General features: G+C 47.0%; 1 protein-coding gene across 1 annotated transcript; it reads left to right on the plus strand.

The window, feature by feature from the left end:
• Positions 1–23,868: 23,868 nt before the first annotated feature.
• Positions 23,869–25,318, plus strand: Sox11 (SRY-box transcription factor 11). The gene has a single exon (XM_055623118.1). It carries the CDS (start codon positions 23,869–23,871, stop codon positions 25,060–25,062), a length of 1,194 nt encoding a protein of 397 aa, XP_055479093.1. The 3' UTR covers positions 25,063–25,318.
• Positions 25,319–25,705: the final 387 nt, after the last annotated feature.

The raw sequence follows: 25,705 nt of genomic DNA on the forward strand, positions 1-25,705 counted from the left end.
GTCCTTTAGATTACCGTGATTTCTAAAACCACAGTGACTTTGACAATGCTCATTCTGATACAGTGCTTCAAGCATGAGTAACAGTTTTAACAATGAGTTGTGAAATCTTCTAACAGCAAAATAATCTCCATCCACACTCAGGAATGGGCTTTGCCTGTCAAGAATAATCTTCACATCACAGAACAACCCCGTATTGTTGGCTTCATTTGGAGATCAAGGAACATTCCAGGGGAATGTCACCATCACAGGGAAGTCCCAGAAAGGAAGCAATTTTATCTGCCTGCTAGGCTGTCTCATGCCCATTATCTCTGTCAGCATCCAAAGGGCCAGACACGTTCCAACGTGATCCCAAGTTTCATCTTAGTTAATGTTTTAGTACCATGAAGAGATGCCATGACCACAGCAATTCTTACAAAGGAAAATGTTTAATTGCCACTAGCTTGGTTTTAGAGATTTACTCCATTTTTGCATTGGCGAGAAGCATGGTGCTGAAAAGTAGCTGAGAGTTCTATATCTGGGAGAGATAGAACTAGAAGAGAGAGACTGGGCTTGTCTTGGGCTTCTAAAACTGCAAAGCCCAGCCCCAATAACACACTTCCTCCAACAAGGCACCACCTCCAGAACAACACCCTATGAGTCTTTGGGGGCCATTTTCACTCAAACTCCCATACTCAATCACCAGACAGGAAGCTTGTGACCAAATGAATCTGAGAGAAAGATCACAAAGCCAGCATTTCTTTTTTCTTTTTTTTCCTTTTATTAATTAATTTATTTACTTTACATCCAGGTCTCAGCTTCACCTCCTTTCCCTCCTCCCAGTCCCACCGTTTCACCTCCCCTTTTTCCCATTCTTTCCCCTCTTTCTTCTCAGAGAAGGGAGGCCTCCCATGGGTATCAGCCTGCCTTGGCGTATCATGCTGAGGTAGCACTAGGCACATCTTCTCCTATTGAAGCAGACAAGGCATCCCAGTTAGGGGAAAGGGACCCAAAGGCAGGCAACACAGTCAGAGACAGCCCCTGATCCAGTGGTTAGGGGACCCACTTGAGAACCAAGCTGTATATCTGTTACATATGTGTAGGTGGCCTAAGGCTGTCCCATGCATGCTTTTTGGTTGATGATTCAGTCTCTGTAAGTCCCTGTGGGCCCAGATTAGTTGATTATGTAAGGTTTTTTTGTTTGTTTGTTTTGTTTTTGTTGGGTTTATTGTGTGTGTGTGTGTGTGTGTGTGTGTGTGTGTGTCCTTGACCTCTTTGTCTCCTTTAATCCTTTGTCCCCCTCTTCCACAATATTCCCTTAGATCCACCCAATGTTTGACTGTGGATCTCTGCAACTATTTCCATCAGCTAAAAGCCAGCATTTCAGTTTGGAGTTTACCCTCAGTTTAAGGTTACAATAGCCCAGAAGTATCCCTATTGGACTGTTCCAACAATAGTCAAAGTGTAGACAGTACTGCAGTCCAACTTCTCCACCCAACTCTACTATCAGCCCAAGTGGGGACCGTCATGGTGATCCCCTGTCCTTATATTCTTTGTTTAGACTTCCAAAGGGCTTTCTTGTCAGGCTAGCACATTCCTTTCATCCCATAGTTTGCAAGAATATTTCTCATCCCTATACAGCAACCATTTCTCCTGAAGTAAAAGAAAAATAAAAACAGAATTGGAGACTACTCTTCAAAGTCTTTCCTTTGAAGTATCAACACAATCTATTAGGTCACATTATAGTCAATTGTACAGAGGAAGAAAGCCTATTCAACAACAGTATTTAATGGCGTTTGGATGTGCAATTGGCTTGACATGATGAGGAATGCAAGGACTGAGCAGTAAAGCGGTACAGAACGCAAACAACTCTCCCGCAATGTTTATTTCCCAGGCTTAAATGAGCTCAGAGCTCACGAGTGATTTGCCATGACACCGGAATCCAATTGGAGTCTGGGATTACTGTAACTGTTTTCGGCTTGGGTGATTTAATCAGCAAATCTTCAATAGTGTAATATGCGTGTACTGAACTGACTCCAGGCTCAACAGTCTGATTTATACCCAGTGCTTGCAGACGACCATTTGTGCGACGCATAGTAGCATCTGTCTGCCTGCATCTTTAGAGCACAGATGCCCACAGAAATGTGCAAGGACACTTGAGGTCCATGCTGTATGTAACACACCCAAGCACAGAGACAGAGACAAACACGATTGCCGCACCAAGTAGGGAAGGCTTCGTGGTGTCATTTTGGGGGTTGTTTTTAAATATTCAAAAAATTATTCATTTAGCCAATATATGATCAAAATGTGACAAGCTTTATCCTAGATCCATTGCACTCATAAAGAAGGAGGAGAAAGAGAGAAAGAAAGAGGTAGGATATGGCAGGGGCGTAAGGCTCTCGTAGACATGAAACAGAAATGATGGGGCTGCAGAGATGGCCCAGCAACATAGTAGTTGTTGTGACACAGGTTTGCTCCCATAAAACACATGCAACAATGGGCCTTGGAACACATTTTTAACCTAATCCCCAAGGGATGGAGTTAACAAGATTCTAGGAGCTGCTGGCTAGCCAGTCTAGTCAATCAGTGAGCTCTAGCTTCCATAAGAGAGCCAGTCTCAAAAAATAATGTAAACAGTGGTTGAAGAAGAGACCCAGTGTTAGCCTTTATACATGAGTATACATGTATGCATGTGCACACTCCTGCATACACACACACACACACACACACACACACACACACAATGATGCCTTCACAATGAGTGCAGTGAAAAGAAAGACCCCAGTCTTCTTGGCATGTGAATGTCCACAGCTCTGATTGTATACAGCACCCAAAGTCAGCACCCAGTGTCTCACTGGTATTCATCCCTGCTCCTGTCTCTGCTTTACTTCCGATATGCAAGTGGAGTGAGAAAGGAAATACCAGGCCAACCTCCTAGCTTCAAGTTCTAAGAGCTTAGTGTAATTACAACATTGGAGATAAGTGATCTAGGAGATGACTCTGAATGAGAGGTACTTTCTGTCTCCTAATCACCTCCACTGATGGGGAAGACACTCTGGGCAAAGAGAAGAGGTGAAAGTGGGGTTTAAGGTGGAGACCAAAACTGTCCCCTGATTCCAAGCAGAAAAAGCCCAGACAGGTGATAGCTCTGACAGATTAAGAGAGATGGACTTTGATCATTAGTCATCATGTGCAGAACCTGTATTAGTCAGGTTTCACTGGAGGAACTGTAGCAGTTTGAATAAGAATGGTCCCCAAAGGCTCATAGACTTGAATGCTTGGTAACCAGGGAGTGGCGCTTTTAGAAAAGACTAGGAAGTGTGGTCTTGTTGGAGAAAGTGTGTCATTGGGGGTACCCTTTGAGGGTTCAGATGCTCATCCCAAGGCCTGATTCTCTCTTAGTCAGTGGATCAGAACACTGTTCTCGGGCACCTCTCCAGAAACATTTCTACCTGTCTGCTGCCATGCTGTGGTGACAATGGACCAAGCCTCTGAAATTGTAAGCAAGGCCCAATTAAATGTTTTCCTTTATAAAAGTTGCTATGGTCATAGTGTCTCTTCACCTTGACAGGACACTGACTAAGACAGGAACAGAACTTATAGAATGTGTGTCTGTGTGTGTGATGTGTGTGTGTGTATGTATGTGTATACAGAATTTATTTATAAAGCTTACAGGCTGTGGTCCAGCTAGTTTAGCAATGGGTGTCTACCAAAGAAAGGTTCAAGAATCTTGTAGTTGTTCAGTCCAGGAGGCTGGATGTCTCAGCTGGTCTTCAGTATACACTGGAATCCTAAAGAAGTAGGCTTTAATGCCAATGAAGAAAAAGGACTTGCTAGTGAGAGTGAGAATGAGCAGTCAAAGAGTGTGAACTTCTTTCTTTCATGTCCTTTATATAAGCTTCCAGCTAAAAGATGGGTCCTCCCACTCCCCACGATCCAGATTAAAAGTGGCTCTTTCCACTTCAAACGATTGAATTCAGGGGGAAAAAAAAATCCCTCACAGGTGTACCCAGTCACTTGATAGAAAATTCAAGGAGAATTAAAGAGAACAGGGCCTGGACATAGATGGCCACGCTTTCATTTGCAAGAAGGAAAACACAGTCCTCCTTTGTTCACCCCAGTTTATCAGAGAACCCAAGACATCATGCACCTTTCAGCTTTAGTTTACTGATCACAACCAAATGCAACAGAACAGAAAATCTAAGATAACACAGCCTTTTCCCTGCAAGATATTGTGTCAGTTTGTAGAAGGTTTTTTTTTTTTATTAGATTCACTATTTACTTACTTATTCACTTATGCTTGTGTGTGAGAGAGAGCTGAGTAGGTGTTGGGTACACTCATGCCACAGTCACCTCTGTGGGGTTCAGAGGACAACTCTTGGAGTTGGTTCTACCCCTTTATCATGGGGAGCCCAGGCATCAAATTCAAGTTTTTCAGGCTGAGTGGCAAGTGTCCTTACCTGCTGAGACATCTTTCTGGCCTTGCTCATAGAGAATTTTATCCAACAACTTTAATGTTTCTTAAACCAAACTGTGTCTTACACAGAATGCTGACATGGGTGTGGCTACACAGTGAAGATGGTGACATTAAACAGAGCTTCTTCCCCTGTCATACCCAGTGCTAGGAACGGTTGCTCGGGTCTCCTCTCACTGTCATTGGCATTAAGAGGTTTTCTGGGTCGCCAAGTTGTCCTCTTGTAGATTTGACTTTCAGATGGAATGCTGAAACAACAGATCAAAGTTCATGATTCATGAATGCATTCATATGTAATGAACCGAGACCCCTCCTGCCAATGAAGAAAAGTGGAAGACATGGAAAGCAGCCCCTGGCCTTGGATAGAGGATAGAATCTGTGGCCCTTGGCACTGGAAAAAGTATAGAACACATGACCCTTGTCCTGGACACAAGCTAGAATCCACAGCCTTTGGCTTGGAGAGATCCTAGATCCATGGATGGCCCTTGGGCTTGGATAGAGGGTAGAATCCACAGCTTTTGACTTTGAATATAACATCCAGTCTTTCTGTTCATTTCATAAGCATGAATCATACTTTGAAGTTAATGTTGAAACCACAATGACTTAAGATGGTCCTCAGAATGATTCAGTTTTGCACTCTTGACAGTACTTGAGAAATTCTATCAGTCTTCAAATCCAGGGGCAGGGAGAGTCAATTGAGACGACAAATAACTGGGGTCACATCAATTAATTTACCATATCTAATTTGCTGCTGGGTACAGGTTCACTTCTGGAAAACCTCTTGTGGGGTGTGGATTTGTTTTGCAGAGGCTAAATGCCATTAGTATCCTCAGCATCCTGATGTGCCACTGGCCATTCTGGTTGCTGTAGGAATGAAGAGTTGTAGGGGAAGAGGCAAAAGTTTAAAGACCAGCCTGAGAAGCCTGTTAGGTCGCAGGATTCATCAGAGGACAAAGTACAAAATTGAGCAGGAGGATGACAAAGAAGAAGGAAGAAGAGGAAAAAGGAGGAAGGGGAAAGAGGAAGAAATGGAGGAAATAAAGAGGAAGAAAAGAAGTACAAACAATTGGAAAGGATAGAAAAAGATAAAGAGAGAGATAGAAAGAGATGAAGGAAGGAAGAAAGAGAGAGAGAAAAGGAGGGGGGCAGAGAAAGAAGAAAAGAGGAAAGAAAAGAAAAGGAAAGTGAAAGAAGAAAAGGAAGAAAGTTAGAAGAAAAGAGGAAAGAATCAAGAGGAGAAAGACAGACAGACTTTTGCTGGTATTCTGGCTTTTGTCTAAACAGACTCACTAATTTTTTTTCTGATATTTGACAAAATGACTTGGGATTTTGTAAAGCACCCAATTCTGCTGATAGTACTGACCAAGAGTGGGCATTTATTTATACCCAAAACACTCAGCCCACCTCCCAGTCCACTGAAATCCTACCCACCCTTCAAACCCAAGACTCCACATTGTTTACTATTTGAAGCTTTTCTTGAGTCTGCTGTGGCTCCTTTCATGGAACAGTCCTACCTGCTTCCCATCAGTCTCCCTCCATGTAGTGAAATCTTTCCAGGATGAATCAAGCTTTTCAAAATACTACTGTACAAGAAAGGGTATCAGTGATCTCCAAGCCTATGAGCTCTTGTTAGAATGAAATGCAGGCTCTTCAGCCAGGCAAGTCCAGTAGGGCTGCATATGACATCACCCCATGACATTAGCAATAACCCTATCCCGAGCTCAGTTTCCTCACTTTCAAAATGCCTGGTAGCTAGTTGTAAAATGGAGAAAATGAGACAAATCAGATGCATAGCGGGTCTAAGTGTGTCCTCCTTCTAATTTGTCAGCCCTTATTGTCATCTAGCATGGTCCAGCTTAGGAAGAGCTTGGCAGGGGCTATGGACTGTTACCAGCCAGAAATGGGAAGCATAGCTCTTCCTTGGGAACTTCATTTTGTGCTTCAGTTTTTCCTCTGCTGAGCCAGGACAATTATAAAGAACCTAAATCACCACAGATGATATACCCAAACCCATTTTTAGAAATGGCTTCTGGTGGGGTTGCAGGTGGAAAAAAGAACCAATATTCTTTACTGGGTGAGTCACTGGGAGTTTATCCATGCTCTAGCAAGTCTATGAACAACCCAAATTGCACTTGCTTTGTTGTTGTTGGTTTTGGTGGTGAGGTCACAAGAGGGGGAGGGAATGGAGGGACTGGGAAGTGAATATGGTCAGGGAGTTTAAAGTAAAATTCCCAAAGCATCAGTAAAATACTATTTGAAGAAGAAAAAGCAGTGTCTCCTTCTATGGCATCCACGAGTCTTTCTCAAAATTATGCGTCTGATGACAAAGTACAGAGAGGGGCAGGAGAAGGCCATTTGAGGGCATTTATTTTATTTTTAAGTAGTACAAAATGATCTTTAAAAAATACCAAAATCATCTTCCCATCAACAGGGAAAGATTAGGTTGACAGCCAGGGGTTTAAAATCAAGGTATACAGGGATTAGAGAGATGACCCAACTGAAAAGAGCACTAGCTGGTCTTCCAGAGAACTAGGGTTCTGTTCTCGGCACCCACAGAATGGTTTACAAGCATTCATAACTCTAGTTCCAAGGGATCAATACCCTCTTCTGGACTCCTCAGACACAGGTACACAGACATACACACAAACCTATAAATAAGTAAAGAAGGAAATAAAACTGAGGCATGTGCATAGAAACTTGAGAGGCAAAGCCTCCACCAATGACCCAACATGGCCTTCCTTAGAAGGCTGACATGAAAGAGCTGGATTTCCGGCTCTCCTGGAGAGTTCAGCTCTATTGCTGTGAGTATCAGCTGTGAGGTTCCTGCTGAAGGACTGCAGAGCCTCACCTAGCCCTGAAGGAGAGAAGAGGACTAGACACTCTGTGCAGAATGCTTGATTGTTTATAAGCTTCTGGGAAGTTGCTTTTCTTAAGCTCAGACTTGCATAAAGGGGGCTCTACAGGAGTATGACTTTCCATGTCATGTCATCAGAATAGCAAACTCTGCAAAATGCATCTGGTCCATTTTCAGCTGTGCACTCTCTGAACAGCGATGGGATTCTCAGCCTTTGTGCTTTGGACACTTGGCTCTCTGAGCCAAATGTCCATCCTTCTGCTAAGAGGTCCTTGTGGGGAGTGTTCTGTAAAGAGCCCGCTCAACTCCCACTTCTGTTTTCCCAGAAGACAAGATGTCACTATGGAGCTGGCCTTGAACCCACAACACTCTCTGTTTCTTGAGGGCCATGCCAGACTTTCCATTGGCTTTTTCTAGCCCTTTCCCCTTGGTTCAGAGCCTCTTGGTTTTGTTCTTTGTTTCCATATGTTTAATGTACATTGTGTCAGACTCCTGAATTCTATTTTGAAAAATGGGCAGCCCTGTTAAGATAACATTCCAACTTAGGCAGCTACCTCAGGGCTTTCTTAGAAGGATAGATTTATCTGGCCCTTCTTCAGAACCTTGGGCAACATGGGCATGACTTTCCCCAGCATTGAGCATAACCAGAGGTTAGGCCAGAACCATTGGGATTCTAGAAAACCAGCATGAGGACCTAATTCTGGTCAGGCATGTGGCCACCTGTGTAGTCAGCATACTGTTGTTGCTGTTGTTATTGTTGTTTTGTTGTTGTTGCTACTGCTACTAATAGCTGAGAATGGGGGCCAGGATTCTGCATTTGTGAGCAACAACCAGATGGTGTCCAGGTTGCTCGTGGAAGCCCACAATTTAACTTCAAGGGCTTCAACTCAAGTCGGGGAGGTAGGAATTGCAAGAAAAGTTCAGGGGACTCTGAGCCTCAGGGATGGGGGTTGGGACCCCTACAAGGTGCATCAATTTACTACTTGATCAATGGCCTTGGGCAACCGGGCATCCTGCCTGCTGCTCTGGAAGGAGCCTGGCTTTGTCAGAGGGCTGACATGCCAGGGGAGGGCTGGCTGGCAGCCAGCTCTGCCATTCACAGCCTCTTCTCCCTGGCTCCTTCTGCATGCAGAGGTGCCAAGGTTCATGGAGCACCTGGCCTCACACACCTGCAGCCACAGCGCCTGCTGCCTACCGAGGAGCACCTGCCGGCTCTGGCCAGCAAGGGCAGGGTGGCACTGCAGGTGGCCAGGCTGACACTTAGGATGGCAGAATGGGCCAGGGAGGAGGCAGCTGCAGAAGCAAGAGCATAATGCTGTGGCAGAAATCTGGTGGAAGGGGGCGGGGTAGATCTGGAGAGCCTCAGAGCAGGCAGGTGGCTCTAGAGCCCCAGCCAGTCTGTCTTTTCCTAGTGGCTTGACTGAACCAGCAGCTGGCTGGTACAGGGCAACCCTTGCTGGGGGTGTTGTGGGGGGCACTCTGATGCAGACAGAGGCTACTAGGAACTCCTGGTGCAAGCCTGTCTTTGCAAGATGCTCTCAGTCTTCACCTGAATCAACATCACCCACCAGCTCGGCGGAGAGGAAACCTGCTTTTCTGACTCTAGAATGATGGCAGTGTGGGCTGCCTGTTGAAAGTGCAGATAAGACCATTTTTCCTCATTAAAATGAGAGTTCTCTCTTAGACATATCTTTCCCCTGCTGTAACGTTGTGGTGCCAGCAATCCCTGAGAAGCAAAGGCGGTGATGTGTGGATGCCGGCATGAAGATCTGTCCTTGAGTGGTAACTCAAGGCTGTAGTGGAAACAGGCTCTGCACTTAATTCTAATGACGTTACTCTGTCTTCCTGCACTGAGATGTGTGTTCAGAGACATGTATCTCTGCAGCATGTCATATTTCTTCATCTTGCGGCACTGTCTACACATACCCCATGGCACACCCTCCTGAGAATTCATCAAAGCAGCTCCTCACTCTCACTCCCTTTTCTGCAAACATTAAGGTCATCCCAGCCCTACTTAAAGGCCTTGAGGTGTGTGATATTTAATATTCATGGGTTGTGAATGTCCACGCAATGTCAAGCAATGTCCATGCTGGAGAGATGGCTCAGTGAGTAAAAATATTTGTCTCAGCTGGAAGCAATGGCGCAAATCTATAATCCCAGCACTTGGGGGAGGCCGAAGCAGGGGCAGAGGCAAGTGGATCTCTGTGTGTTCAAGGCCAGCCTGGTCTACAAAATGAGCCCAGGACAAGGCTACACAGAGAAACCCTGTGTCTAAAACAAAATTTGTCTCACAGCTTGAGACCTGAGTTCATATCACCAGAACCAAGATAAAGAAAGGTACTTTGTGGCATTAACGGGAAGATTGGTGGGAGGCGGAGAATCCCAGAAGCCAGTGGTCCAGCTACCTGGGTGTATGCATCAATGAACAACACAAAGAGCCTGTCTCAAAAAAGGCAGAAGCTGAGGACCAACAGCCAAGGTCGTCCTCTGCTCTATACACTCATGTCCCTATACTTACCACGCACACATATACAGGAACACAACACACTCACAGTAGCATACACATACAGCACAGGAGCACACACACATAGAAGCACACACATATAGGAGCACACACATACAGGAACACATACACAGGAGCACACACTTACACTATACAGAGGAGCAGACATTTCATCTCTCTCTTTGCCACAGCTTTGCCTCTCCTGTGTGTGTGTGTGTGTGTGTGTGTGTTTATAAGTGTGCTCCTCTGTGTGTGTGTAGACATATAAAAAGCATACAGACACATGCATGCTTGTCACAGAGTTAAGACTCCCTGGAGGGTCTTTCGAAGTGCAGCTCTGCATCCCCATGCCAGGTGAGACATCACACTACTCCAAGCATTTGTCAGCTTGGTCTCCACAGAGAAAGCTAAGGCTTTTATCCTTCCCACTTTGCAGGTGGGGAAGAGACACAAAAGCCATTATGTGATCTTCCGAAGGTCAGCCACAGCAACTACTGATGATGTAAGTAGATGCTACTTGGGTTTGGCTGTGTTCTTCTACTTCATTAGGATTCAGCTTGTGAGGAAGATGCTAAGTTGAATGGTGTCAGGATCTGCACTGTGTGACAACGACTTCAAGGAGGGGAAATGATGACAAGGCACATTCTCTTCTATGAGTGTGTCACTGCCCTGATCACAGTGCAAAGCACTCTGAACTCACCAAGGAGTGTACAACTTTTGGCTGTTTTGGGCCACACTGTCATCTACAAAATTCACACTAAAAACAAAAACAAAAACAAACAAACAAACAAAAAACCAAAACAGTAAATCCAGTTAAAAGGAGATTCCATTCAGACATCCAGGCCTTATATCTGATTTAGGAAATGTGCACATAAGAAACAAAATGGTGTCACAATGTTGGTTTGAGGTCTTTTCCTTTCTTTCTTTCTTTCTTTCTTTCTTTCTTTCTTTCTTTCTTTCTTTCTTTCTTTCTTTCTTTCTCTTTCCTTCTTTTCCTTCCTTCCTTCCTTCCCTTCCCTTTCACCTTCCTTCCCTTCTTTCTTTTTAACAAGGTCTTGTATGTAGTCTTGGCTTGTCTGTAACCCTTTATGCAAACCAGGTTGGCCTCAAATTCACAGAGATCCACCTGGCTCTTGAATACTGAGATTGAAGATATGCACCACCACACCTGAATTTTGGAAGATTTTTCTAGAGAGTCAAGGACAGCCTTCTCCTTGCTGACATCCTTTTTTACTTTACTTTAAGAGATGCAAGTTTCTTTTTTCAAATATTGTATGTGTATGTGTATGTGTATGTGTATGTGTATGTGTATGTGTATGTGTATGTAAGTATGCACATGAGAGCACAGGTCTGTGGAAGCCAGAACAGGATGTTGAAGCTGGAGTTATAGGGGGTTGTGGGCCACCCTACATAACTTCTGGGAGCTGAACCTGGGTCTGCAAGTTCTAAAAGCTTTTGCCCACTTAGCCATCTAGTCTCCCCTTCTCAACGTTTATAGTTTCATTAAGAGTCAATCCTGCTTGTAATGGCTCTGTTCTTATTAAAGTCATTGTAATGAAATTTGTTCAAGAATCTAGATTATTTAATGATAGAGGACATTTTCCACATTTAAGAAGATAAATACTGACCAGGTTCAAACAAGGACATTTTCCCTAAGTGCAAAAACAAATTTAGATCATGGGGTGCACCATACTTTCTGCCTGGGTGTATCAGTATTTTTAAATCATTCATTCATTCATTCATTCATTCATTCATTCATTTATTCATATAAACTAATTGAACATCTGTGCTGCCCTAGTCCCTTAGCTCAGATTTTTAATGATGAAAATGGCTTCCACTTTAGCAATAGCTATTTAGTGATTGTATTAGTTGGGGTTCCTCAGAGAAACAAAACATTCTGCATGTATCAAACATGAATTTATAAGTGTGACTTACAGGCTGTGGTCCATCATCCAACAATGGTTGTCTCCTGACAGAGAGACCCAGAATCTAGTAGTTGTTCAGTCCACGAGGCTGGATGTCCCAACTAGCAGTCTTCAATCTAGGTCTTCAGATCAGTACAAACTTTAGGAGTTGTTATGATGACTGTGGGCAAAGCCATTTGCCATATAAACCTGAAGACTTGAGTTTGAAAGTTCAGAATCCCTGTCAGTATGGCAGGAGAAAACCCACTCCACATGTGTGTCCTCTGCCCTCCCCATGTGTGCTGTGGCACAGTGGCACCCATGCCCATTAACGCAAGCAGTTATAATATTAATATTAATATTATTATTATTAATTATAAAATCCAGTTAAATCAGATATCCCGGTTGACAGCGCTCACTCCTTCACAATGCTCTCAGCTTCTGTGGGAGTGAAGACCAGAAATTCAGACTTGGGGAAAGTGACATTCTGCAAAGCTTGGCTTTGAGTGATATTTTTCAGGCCCCTAAGTTACCGTAAAGGTAGAAGTTACCTCAGATGCTGGGAGACAAAGTTCCCATGGAAGAGGCCTTCCATAATTTATTCTTTTCTTTATGTCTGGTCTCCTGCTGTCTGGCAGCCTGTGACATAGCTGATGGTATACAACTCTACCACCAACATAGACAATGCGAATGAAAGACTAGGATACCAGCCAAGTGCCTGATCAGCATGCTGTGGACATGCAGCCTGCTTCCTGATAGGACACAGACCCCACAGGCACGACTAACCCTGTAGCCACCACTCATACCTAGAATCCCATGCCACCAGAAATCTATGGCTGAATTTCGGCTAAGCTCCTAATCAAACAAGGACATCTTCCCTAAGTGAAACCACAGGGAGGACTTTCGTGTTGCATCTTCTTGCCCTTTACTTCCCAGAAGTGTTGGAAGACTGCTTTCCTAAGCAGCACAAACAAACATATCCAGAGGAAACACCCCCCAAACCCATCATTCCAACTTATCTCTGGTTACCTAGTGCTAGAGTGACGCTACTTTCTAATCAAACTATTCAAAAAGAGGGTCATGGCACACAGGTAGAAAGTCCTCAGGCCATTTGGCCAATATAGAACCAAGATGGCCTCTAGGGTCTGCATACCTGGTCGTCCGTCCTGAGATTTAACAAATGGAGAGTCTGAGTCACCATGTTGAAGCTTTTGGCTGGGTCTTCTGGGCTAATTGTTCTACAGAAGACTTTATGCTTCAGAGTGCAGCATGGGTCAAAGTGTCAAGGTCATGTGGTTGGTAGCAAACCCTGGAAAGCAGAGCCTGCATCCCTAAGTGTGTCCAAACAGTTACTAAGGGTGATTTTAAAGAGAATTAGATGTGGGCTCCACTGCATAGGGCAGCAGGCAGTTAAGACATCACAAAGTGTCTTCAGACTTCAGACTGATCATTTCCTAGCATGGGAGAGTTTTCATGGTTCCTGTTTGCACTTCTGGAAGATACAGATAGGTTTAGATTCTATCTGTGTCAGTGGGGAGGGAAAATATGTACGCACACACACACATACACACACACACACACACACACACACATATATATATATTTCACATGTGTTTAGATTTCAGAGTGTGTGGAGATTTAACACGTGTTTAGATCTCAGACCATTTCGGTATGGGACATAGTATTATTCTATAGTTTCTGTAATTAGCATTGACACAATAAACAAGCTTCCTCTGAGGTGGCTGAGCGAGTAAATACATGCCCAGGAAATACTGCAAATGCCTTTCCTTTTATACCCCAGATCTTATTCTTCACAGTTAGATCCAAAAATAGACACCCAGCATCGTACTTGTGCAGTCATTCATTCACCCAGAATGCCATTAAATATCCCCTTACCCTCTGCCTACAAGAGGTTAAATATAGGCATACCGTATGCATTTAGGAATATTAACTTTAAATCCTGAGAAAAATACCAAATACACAAGGGTAAAGGATATAATTTCCCCACAAGACAGAATGAGAGAACTGGGAGGAAAAAAAAAAACCCTTAAATCTGAGAAGACTTGGAACTATTGCCTCTCTAAGGTCAGAACTTCTGTCTTCACTCAGTGGCCTACTTGTTGCCTGGTCCAGGGAACATACTGGGTAGAGCATACATAGGTACCAGCTTCCCTGCCCTCACGTTCTATCCTATTTATAGATGCATCCTCCCACTCCAGAGCACAAAACTTGCTTTGTGTTGTCTTCAAACACACTCATGTCTTATAATTCCATGTACAAATACACAAACTTGTGCAAATTTTTAGTCTTAGAGGCTCCCAGAGCCTTGTTCCATGAGGAGAAATCTCTATGTTAAACTCATCCTTCGAAGAAAAAAAAAATCAAGGTGCTGTAGTTGAAAAAATACATCTGTGGTGATGTGTGAAACATCTTGTGTTGCACTCAGTTTTCCATGCCAGACAGAGAGAGAGAGAGAGAGAGAACCACCCACCACTAACAATAACAAAACCCAGCTGGGATCAATTCACAATAACACTGGCAAGATATGGAGAGCACCAGTCTTAGTCCTGTGGGAAAATACAGTTTCAGCTGTATTCTGTTCAAGGTAGAGGAAAGCCAGGCAGGGAGTCTTGGGCAATGCACAGTGCCCATGAGAGAGGAAGAAGCAGAACATCCTCCAGGGAAAGGGGAGGCCCTTACCTCCCTGCTTCTCCTTGATTCTTTATTTCTCTTTCCTAAACTCACTCAATGGGGTTTCTGGTTCATTAAAAGATTGAAACATGCATACACAACTAAAAGATTTTGAGGAGAGGAACCCAGAACTGAGTTTTTTGTGGTAGAGCAGATGGAAAATGATTACCCTCCTTCAAAAGAACTCAATGGAAACCAATGACTTCGCCAATGACCGCCATGTTCCTGTGATCCCACCCTTAACACGTGTCATCATGGTGCTTGTAAACTAAAATTCACACCAATTGTCTTGCATTTTGTCTGCCCTTCCTGCCTCCAAAATCCGCTAGGGAGCTGGGTGAGAGGAACTTCATTGTGTGAAAGTACCTCAGGCCTGAAACAGATCTTTATAAATAACTGAGAGGAACTTCCTGCATATCCGTAGGGGTCCAGGCACATTTCTGGCATGCATGGTCTGGCCTGGGTGGGGCCACCTGTGTGGATTTTGTCTCTGGGAAAAACTGGAGTGTCAATAAGATGAACGCTGGCCCGAAGGTGCACATGCAGTGACAAGGACTGACACAGTCAGTGAACAGTTCTTCCTGAAATGAGGAATGGTGGGAAGGTAGTATTTCTAACGCCAGGTCCTGGGTCAGGAAGATGAAAGGGTTGGGTGGATCTAGCCACCCCACTCAATCTTAGAGCCTGTGTTCGGTTCACTAGAACCCGATTAACACTGTTCATAGCAGTGTGCTCTAATAATCCCAACCCCTACTGTGAGAAGGGAAGTAGAGACAGGAGAGTTCCCAGAAGCTCCAGAGCCAGCTAGGCTGACCCTAAGCAAACAGGCTTTGTCCATGCATGGTAGAGAGTGAAGACTCAGACCTGAGCTCATTCTCTGACCTCCATGTGTGTTAAGTGTCACACACACACAATCTCATATACCCACACCCACACATAAACATGCATGCACAGAGAGATTAAACAGTTAGGATAAAAAAGCTGAGCCCTAGCCCATGGTCCTCAGAAGAAAGGGCAAATGCCAGGCTACAAGGGTGCACATGCCCCTGTCTAGGTCATCATAGTTATAACTTTCAGTTAACAATCAAGAAAATGCCTCATAGATATGCCCCGAGGCCAATGTAATGGAGGAAATTCTTCAAAGTGCCCTCTTCCCAGATGTGCTGTTAACAAGTGAAGATACGAGAGCCAGCTAGATGCTTTTCGATAGTTACCCTAAAGACTCAAAGCCAATGCACCACAGAGGTGCTTGCACATCAGTGTTTAACTGCAGCACTATCCACAAGAGCTGAGTTATAGACCTGCCCAGGTGCCTATCAGCAGAGAAGTGGATAAAGGAAACGTGGCTTGCACACACTGGAGTGTTTTCAGCAGCGAAGAAGAGTGCCTGTGTCATTTGCGGGAACACGGATGTAACTGGAGATGCCATATTAATCAAAATAAGTCAGAAACAGAAGTATATTTTCTCATCAGTGTGCCCTAGACTTTACAGACACTGTGTTGGTTAGGTTGTTTGGCAATTTGACAAAAGCTAAAGTAATCCGGGGAAAACTGGGGTGTCAATATGACCAATGCTGGATTGAGAACACAAGCACAGTGACAAAGACTGACATGAAGGGAACTTCAGTTAAAGAACTTCTTCTACCGGACTAGTTTAGGACTTAGGCAAAGAAGGCATGTCTCCTCTCCTACCCCTGAAAACTAGAAAGATGATCAAGCTGTGGAATGGAGCAGGTTCCTTATAGCTTGGGCGTGGGAGTGGTCTAGATCTTTAGGTCTTCGTCCCCTTAGACTTCGAAACAGCTGTGTTCTCCCATGTCTCTTCCTGTATCTCTCTGTGTGTCCAAATTCCCTCAGTCACATTGGACTTGACTCACACAATGACCTTCCAAGTCACCACCAACAAATAAGGCCGCCTTCTGAGACCCCAAATGAGACTCCACAATGTTTTTGTTGTTCAGACTTTCATCTGTCTAGGTCAGATGTGGGTGGACTCAAGGTACATGCAATCTTTAAGCAATACAGAAGCTGTGAATTCAGACAGGTTATCTATCCCTAACCAGACACTATGGGAGGGAAGTCTCATTCCAAAGGAAGCTGTCACCAGGAAAGTAACCACCCCACCCCCGGGGTGTTGAGCATGGAGGATCTCCATTTGAACATTTGGCTTCTCACCTCCAGGTCTTCTTCAACAACCACAGAGGTTTGGCCTATAGCTACTCCTGCATTGATAGCACTGATAGATCCCAGCTCAAGAGGAAATGGATGGAGATGGGGGCCCATGGAAAATGGAGCCAAGACCTCTCCTGGGGACAGAATGACTGGGCCTGTGTGAGGGACAGTTGACAGAGTAGCCAGCAGAGGGTCGTGGGCATGGACATAAGTCAAATGAACAGGGAGGAAAAAGACCAGAGTGTAGCCCTCTGGAGGGGCCAAGTAGGGGATGTTGTGTTTTTGAAGACATGTTCACAAAGGTGCTACTAGGAGCTTCAGATCCCCACCACAGAAATGAGGCCCATGCTGTGAGGGGTGAGTTCTTCCAGCCACTTAGCAATCCACTATTCCAGGTTAGGGACACTTAGGACACAAGAGCTAAACTTTAGCCTGGGCTCTGAGAAGCACTGGAATCCCCTCTTCTTCTTAGCAACCCAAACCTGTTGGTCCAGCAGCCAGAGGGAAGTAGCTCTGGAAGCCAAGAGTGGCAGTGGGGTGCAGCCTGCTTGTCAAAGGGAGTCCAAAGAAAGGAATGTTTGCTACATTTAAATGGGAGAAAAATGGAGACATCCAAACACTGAAGCCACAATTCAGTAGTCATGTCTTAAAACATGCAATATCAAAGACATAGGAAATGTGACCAAAATAATGCTCCCCGGCTTACAATTTTATTGGAATATTTTTCCTAGTACAAAGAGTGCAAGATATCAAAGACAGAAAACTGGGTCCATCAAGATGGCTCAGCGGGTAAAGGCACTTTAAGCTAAGCTTGAGAACCAGCGTTCAAGCCCCTGATCCCCCATGGGAGGAGAGAACAGACTTCCAAAAGTTGTCCTCTGACATGTGCACCCCCCTACACACACACACAAACAAATGTAAGAAATTAAAAAGTCTTACCAGGCTGGTAGACTTTACTCAACAACAACAAAGACAGGGGTGACCTTGGAAACAGCCCATGAAGGCCTCCTGCCCCGCTCTGTGCCACTTACTCCCTCTGCACAAAGTAGTCTAAGGTGACAAGAATTGCCCCTCAGTCACCAAAAGCTTTTGTCTTACTATATGGTGCGCCAGTGCACAGCTTCTCGTCCTGAGGAAGCAGTGCCTTCTCTCCATAAGCAAGCCAATGAGGCCAGGCCCTGTACGAGGTCACTCCTAATGGCTGTCCTTTTGCTCCAACTTGGTCTTCTTCACCCACAATGACACATCGACTGCCAAGAACACAGATCCTTCTGCTGGCTGAGGAGTGACTGAGTGAACACATTTGAATAGAATTCGGGTTTAAAGAAATCTGGTCCGGGGAACTTCAATCTCTGCCTTCAAAGCTGTTTCTTCCAAAGTTACACTTGTGCACACACAGGCCGCCCATGTTCACACACATGCACACAATCACACTCATAATTACACATGCGCACTCATAGTCATGCTCAAAACTATGCATGTTTTCTTTCACATGCAAGGCAAAGACACTATTGAAAAGGGAATCAGTGCTCAAGCCTTCCTCAGCACTGGGCCTCCGTCTACTCAAACCTCTGGCTCTGAGGTTTGACTAGACTGCCTCTCCTGTCTCCATGGTAGGATTAGCATCATATTCAGAGATCTTCTTCCCTCCCTCCCCACCATTTTAGCACAGAAGTCCCCCTTTGGTAATATCCTGGGCCTTGAGAAAACTCCAGAAACTGAGAGAATGGTCTCACTATAAAGTACTATTTATAGCAGGGTCACCAACAAAACACATTTAGGAGACAGTTATCTGACTCCACTATTTAACTTCTTACATGTTAAACAAACCCCTGAGGTGGTCAGTAAAAGTCTCTCCCTGGTTTAGAGTATTTATGTAGACACATTCGTTCCTCCCATGCAGACACACGTGCACAGGTGGAGATCTACTCCTCACAGCCAACCATGGGAGCATCCAGGATGTCCTCAGGATCTCCTGAAGCTGTGCCACCTCCAGAGAGCGGGCTATCCCTGGGTCTGAAGGTGCACCAGTGCATGAAAACATCAGGACCATATGCACACGGACAGCTTGCAGTGTGTAATGAGCTGGCCTGGAAATGCTGTGTGCTGTGCAGTTTCCATACATGACATCCACAGGGTGATGTGGGGGAGGGGGCGGTTAAGGTCAGGGTAGGCTAGAAGATAGAGAAAAGGGGGAAGAGATGGAGCAGAGGATTTTCACCTGAACTCTCTGGTGACAAGATAATGATGATGGTATAATGATACATGCTGAGTCCCTAACTTTGCCATCATGGGGAACATAACTTACATCAAGTGTGGACACACAGCTGTGAAGGATGAATACCGGTTCACAGACTGGACAGGCTCCACTAAAGTGAGGGATGTGCTAGGGAAGGTTGCATGTGCCTGAGAACAAAAGTTAGAGTATAACCTTCTGTCATTTCCATTTAATTTTATTGTAAACCTAATACTGCTTTCTAAAAGCAAAATGTATTTTTAAAAGAAACAAGAATGACTAATTCATATTAATAACATGAGTTAGAAGACAACTCACATCATTCAAAAAGAGTAAATATGTGGAATGTTTTGGTTTTTTTAGCTAAAAGCTGAAGGACACATGATAAAATCCGGGGGAGAAGGGGTGAAGACATTGGAACCAGTTTTCAACGCAAGACAACCTGCTTCAGGAGCTCAGGTCTCACCCTATGCAGTACTAAGTTTCTCACCAGAGAAACTAAAACTTTCTCACTCTTTGCTGGTACCTCATTAGTGTAGCAGCTTTCTGCAGCTGTGTTTAAAGAAATGGATGGCAATGGGATAGAACAGACAAATAGAACAGAATCTGCTTGAATTGTACAAAATGAGGCATGCTATGTGGCTCTTTGGTTTCATATGTAGATATGTCCCTGGTCATGAGGAGAATATATCCGTCACCTTTGACCTGTGGTGCAGGCCTGTGCTGCACCACTCCACTGCTCAGACTTTAGTGGGTCATGGTTCCAGCGGGGATGGCGTGGAGAATAAAAGAATGAAGATCAATGTGAAGATGCTTCTGGGAATTTAAGTGTGTCCTGATGAAACAATGGTTGTATAGCAGGTCATCAATGTGCTTGTGTGTGTGTGTGACTGTGTATGCATGAATGTAGATGCGTGTAGGTGCATGCAGTGTGTGAGTGCCTGCCTATGTGTATGTATGCGTTTGAATGTGTGCATGTCTCCTATGTGTGAGCATATAAATGTCTGTGTGTATGCGAAGAGCACAGAGTAGGGAGACTTGCATTTAAAGCTGTTCCTCAGTCAGATCTAACATCCACAGCATGATCCTGTCAGAAATGCCAGCGTTTCAGCATGTGTAGACACGAGTATTTGGCGAAGAGTCGACAGTGACTCCTAGTCTTCATTTTGTCCACTTGTGTGCACACACTCATCTCAGGGATCCTGTGAGTTTGTGTTGCACCCAAGGTAAGGTGAGTCCAATCTGTGCCCGCTGATGCCTCTGAGAAACATTTGTGAGGACCTGGCATGCTGAGGCACAGCCACCGCAGAACAACTTGTTTAGGGAGAAAAGATGAAGGAAAAGGGAGGGTCAATGCACAGATGTTTTGTTTGTTTTAAGAGGCTGAGAAGTGGGAGTGGCTTAATGCTTCCAGCAGTTCAGTGAGTCAACTGTTCAACCAGGAATCATTTTAAGATTTATCTGTGTAGCCAATTCTTCTCTCGAGGAAAAAAAGGAGTATTTCATGTTTATTCTGATGTTATAATTTTAAATATTTTTAAAGTATACTTTTTTTAATTACACTTTATATTCCCCCATAAGCCCCTCCCTCCTCCCCTCCGGATCCCACCCTTCCACCCCCTTCTTCACGCATGCCCTCTCCAAGTCCACTGATAGAGGAGGTCCTCCTCTCCTTCCTAAAGTATCTTTTTTTATGCGTTAGTATTTTATGAAAATATGCTGAAAGAAAAAGACAACAGTTATAATTATAAGAACACAGTCGTGGGGGCCCCAGACAAACGTGACCATTAAGACTCTGAAGGCTAATTATGTATTCAGCAATGTTTATCCCTAACAGGAAAACCACATACCTCAGCCAGGGGCAAGGAAAGGAAGTGTATAGTGGATGCAAAATGGTACCTGGTGGACTTAGTCCTGACTTACACTCTGTCATTCAAAAAACAACAAAAACATTTTCATTTTACCAAATTAAACTGGAAAGAGAAAAACTACTGAGGGCTAACCATTCCTTAGACAGCAGCCCTTTAAATGCTTGGTTCCTGCTGATGTTATTAAATCTGATTTTTCTTTTAGAAAATTGTGTGCCGTTCCTGCAAGCAGCGCGTAGGGCTTCAACCACGTTCCCTCCTCTTTTTAAAAGACAATTTATATTTCCTTAGGTTTTTCTTTTAGGAAACAAAAGAAGGATGTATACAGTGTAATTAGGAAAATGAAAGATGTTTACAGATTATTTTTCTAATCTTTTTCTTTCATCTTCCGGCCTTGAATAACTAGGGACGACTACATGAAAAAACGTGAGTGGATCCTTGTTACAAAAATCTAGTTAATCTTCTGTGAAAGCCCTCCTGATCTGGATGACAGCAAGCCTCCCTACCCCCACCCCGAGCCCCGCACCTGCAGCAGGCTTCCCTACCCCCAATCCCTGCCACTGTTTACTCAAGGAGGCAGCAAGCCTCTCACTTGTCACTTTGGGCCTCTGGCCTCCTAGAGTAAAATGCAGCCTCCTTAGTTGGGATCCATCTTCTGCAACAAATGACCCTCTAGTCTTTGAGCACACGTTCTGTGTGTTTTCTCCTGGAACTCTCCCCCCCCCCCCCCCCCGCGCCAAGTGCTACAGCCTTCAGAGAAGACACACCCATACACAACAGCTCTGTCCTCTCCTCCTGGGGTCATTCATCTTCCAAAGCTGTGCACGACTTCATACCAGGAAGGTAGCAGAAAGATGTTCAGGATTTAAACTGCGAAAGATATTCAGGCGTGTCTCCTGTTAAGAGTAGAAAATGGCAGGAGGTCCCAAGTGGTGGCTTTGAGGCTGAAGCAGGTGGAGCGCCTCCAGTTCAAGACCAGCGTGGGGTGTACAGAGTAAGATCCCTGCTCTAAACAGCATCAATCAACAACAGCAAAAACACAGGCCAGAGAGGGATGGGGAGGGGAAGGTCGCGAGATAATAAAATAAGAATAATGACGGTGGTGGTAGAGGCCCCCCATGCTTCACCTAAGGGAGCCCAGATGAAAGACCTCTCTTGTATCTAAAGTGTAGATTTCCCTCGTGATGGGAACTCGCTGGCCCCACCCCATCCTCCGCTAATGTCCCCCATCGCTGGGAAACGCAGGCTGGCGGCTAAGAGGGAAACAAGAGAGAATGTCTGCCTTGCCCTGCAAGATGGATTTCCACACACCGTATGGGTTTTCTACGCCTCCAGACAGCGGGTTAACCAGTCGGGCTGTAAATTCTTAAGGTTCTAGTGGCGGCCTTAAACAATAAAATAAAATAAAATAAAATGCCAACATTATCAAGACTGAGGTTAGCTTCAGTATTACCTGTAGTTGGGACGGTGCTTTTCTCTGTGGTGAATACTCGAAGGGTGAACTTCAGGGTCATTTTTTTTTTTTTTAATAAAATGATCTGTGGAGACCTGGCACCATTGTCTGTCCGGGGTGGGGTTGTGTGGGAGATGAGAATCGTAGAGCCCTGTGCAGCACGCCAACCTGAAGGGAAGTGTGTTTAGTTAATTCCACTATTCCCGGGCGGCCGATTTCTCGGGTGAGCGACGCCGGGTGGGGTGAGGGGCTGCAGCCTTAAGAACCAGCCCCCGATCCTGAGGGTAGGGAGGTGGGTATGAGGAAGCCAGGGTGAGTAGCCACGTTAAACGGGAAGCAGAAAAGAGTCTTTTCATTGTCCCCAGAAGAGCCTTAGGTGGGTGAGAGACAAGACAAAGAAAAGCGAGTTTCCAAGGAGCCCAGCAAAGCGAGTCGGCTGGGGCCAAGGCTCCGGCGGCAGCCTTTGCAGGCAAATAAGAAATATCTTTGCTTTAAACGCGAGGGCACCTCATTTTAGCTTTGGTTTGTACCGTTGGGTTAAAATAGCAAATAACCCAGAAGGTGCGTGCTGGGAGCCAGAGCCAGGGTTTCAGGACAAGGCTGCAGGGTAGGAGGGCGTGGGTGGTGGACAGAGTAGGCGGGACGCGGGGGAGGGGGAGGCCTGTGGAGTGGAGCATGGGGGAGGGGCGGTGAGCGGCGATGCTGAGTCCCGGGCCCGTTGGTCCCGTCCCGCCTGAGGCCCCGAACTCCTTTCGGAACCCGCTCCGGAACCCGCCGAGCACCGGCGGCTCCGCAGACCGTTACTCTGGGCGAACCCGGGAAGGCGCGCGATCCGGGAGGAAAGAACGGGAAGGGGAGGGACGGGACAAAACCCTGCGGGTGCGGGGGGGGTGGGGGAAAGGGAGGGCAAGGCTGCCCGGCTCCCGAGAGGGGGAGAAAGGGAAACAGAGGATGAGCCCACGTGCGCGGCGCCGCGCGGTGTCGAGGCGCCACCTTCCGCCGGGCAGCGACGCCGCGCGATCGCGCGCGGGTTTAGGGCGCGACCGGGTCGGGACAAGCAGCGGCAGCCGCTCCCGGTGCCCCGGTGGGTGCATCGGCACCGGGGCTGCGTCCGTCGTCCACGGCCTGGGGTCCGCGCTCGTCTCTCCCGCTCCGTCCGGCGTCCGCCCGGGGGACACGCGCAGCTGTGCGCACTCGCGGATTTCTTTTGAAAAAAATAACATATTTCTAGACAACCCCCCCCCCCCACCTCATCTTTGCAAACTGGCCCGGGGGCGGGGCTGCGGGCGGGGTCTGGTGTTAATAACGGGAGATGGGCGGAGCCGGGGCCAGCCATTGGCTGCTGGGAGTAGTGATGTCACCCATATGACACCCTGATAACGAGTTGAGAGAGAGCCCTCAACTTTTTGCAGAAGAAGCGCGCGCGCCTGGGAGTGCTCGGGGTCCGGCGCTTGCGGCGGCTGCCAGGAGCGGGAGAGTGAGAAATCCAGCGACTGAGAGAGCGAGAGAGAGAGAGAGAGGGAGAGAGAGAGTGAGCGCGGGTCCCGGGCCGCCGCCGCCTCCTCTCCGGTCGCCGCCGCCGCAGCCGCCGCCGCAGCAGGGAACGGGGCCGGGGGGGAGGGGGGCAGCCGCGGACGCGCGCGGCCGAGGACTTTGCAACTTGCCGGGGAAGGTGGAGGGGCGGGAGGGGGAGGGGCGCCCGCGCAGGAGACCGAGCGCCCAGCCCCGCCGCGGACCATGGTGCAGCAGGCCGAGAGCTCGGAAGCCGAGAGCAACCTGCCCCGGGACGCGCTGGACACCGAGGAGAGCGAGTTCATGGCGTGCAGCCCGGTGGCCCTGGACGAGAGCGACCCGGACTGGTGCAAGACGGCGTCGGGCCACATCAAGCGGCCCATGAACGCCTTCATGGTGTGGTCCAAGATCGAGCGCAGGAAGATCATGGAGCAGTCGCCCGACATGCACAACGCCGAGATCTCCAAGAGGCTGGGCAAGCGCTGGAAGATGCTGAAGGACAGCGAGAAGATCCCGTTCATCCGGGAGGCGGAGCGCCTGCGCCTTAAGCACATGGCTGATTATCCCGACTACAAGTACCGGCCGCGCAAAAAGCCCAAGACGGACCCAGCGGCCAAGCCCAGCGCGGGTCAGAGCCCCGACAAGAGCGCGGCGGGCGCCAAGGCGGCCAAGGGCCCGGGCAAGAAGTGCGCCAAGCTCAAGGCGCCGGCGGGCAAGGCGGGCACGGGCAAGGCGGCGCAGCCCGGGGACTGCGGCGCGGGCAAGGCGGCCAAGTGCGTCTTCCTGGACGACGAAGACGACGACGAAGACGACGACGACGAGCTGCAGCTGCGGCCCAAGGCGGACGCGGACGACGACGACGACGAGCCCGCGCACTCGCACCTGCTGCCGCCGCCGGCGCAGCAGCAGCCCCCGCAGCTGCTGAGGCGCTACAGCGTGGCCAAGGTGCCCGCCAGCCCCACGCTCAGCAGCGCGGCCGAGTCCCCCGAGGGCGCGAGCCTGTACGACGAGGTGCGCGCGGGCGGCCGGCTGTACTACAGCTTCAAGAACATCACCAAGCAGCAGCCTCCTCCCGCGCCCCCCACGCTGTCGCCCGCGTCCTCGCGCTGCGTGTCCACCTCCTCCTCCTCCAGCGGCAGCAGCAGCAGCGGCAGCGGCGCCGAGGACGCCGACGACCTCATGTTCGACCTGAGCTTGAATTTCTCCCAGGGCGCGCACAGCGCCTGCGAGCAGCCGCTGGGCGCGGGCGCGGCGGGGAACCTGTCCCTGTCGCTGGTGGATAAGGACCTGGATTCCTTCAGCGAAGGCAGCCTGGGCTCCCACTTCGAGTTCCCCGACTACTGCACGCCGGAGCTGAGCGAGATGATCGCGGGGGACTGGCTGGAGGCGAACTTCTCCGACCTGGTGTTCACGTATTGAGGGGCGCAGGGCTCCTCGGGAGGCAGTCGTGGCGGTCAGGATAAAGAGGAGGGGGGAGGGGGGAGGGGGAGAAGATGCTCATGGTCAGAGATGTGGCGCAGAGAAATTGGAAACGGTGGTGAAATGTTGGTGGAGTTAAAGTGAAATGAGTAGTTTTAAACAGATTTTCCAGGTTTTTAAATTTTTTTATTTTTTATTTTTTTGGTCTCCCCACTCTTCCCTGCCTTTATCGTGTCTCAAGGTAGTTGCACACCTAGTCTGGAGTTGTGATTTCCCCACCCCCACCCCCCCCCCAAAAAAAAAAAAGTTTTTTTATAATTTCTATTTCTTTTTTTTTTTTTTTTTCCTGAAATTCGTGATTGCAACAAAGGCGGAGGGGACCGGGCGGGGGAGGGGAGGAGGCCCCGCTCCGGAAGGCGCTGTTTGAAGCCTGTGGCTCTTTGAAGTCTGAAAGACGTCGGCAGAGGACCCTTTTGACGGCACAACTGTTACTCTAGGGAGTTGATTTTTTTTTTTTTTTCCTTAAGAGATCTAAAAAAAAAAAAAAAAAAGAAAGAAAGAAAGAAAAGAAAAGAACTGGCGATTTAAAAAGAAATACACAAAAAGGGACCATTGCAACCTTTTTTTAATTTTATTTTACTTT

The sequence above is a fragment of the Psammomys obesus genome, unplaced genomic scaffold (genome assembly GCF_907164565.1).
Source record: "Psammomys obesus unplaced genomic scaffold, mPsaObe1.curated_primary_1811, whole genome shotgun sequence".
Lineage (NCBI taxonomy): Eukaryota > Metazoa > Chordata > Mammalia > Rodentia > Muridae > Psammomys > Psammomys obesus.

What these genes read in the sequence shown, in the direction of transcription:
- Sox11 (XM_055623118.1), top strand. Translation starts at nt 23,869, where the DNA reads ATGGTGCAGCAGGCCGAGAGCTCGGAAGCCGAGAGCAACCTGCCCCGG.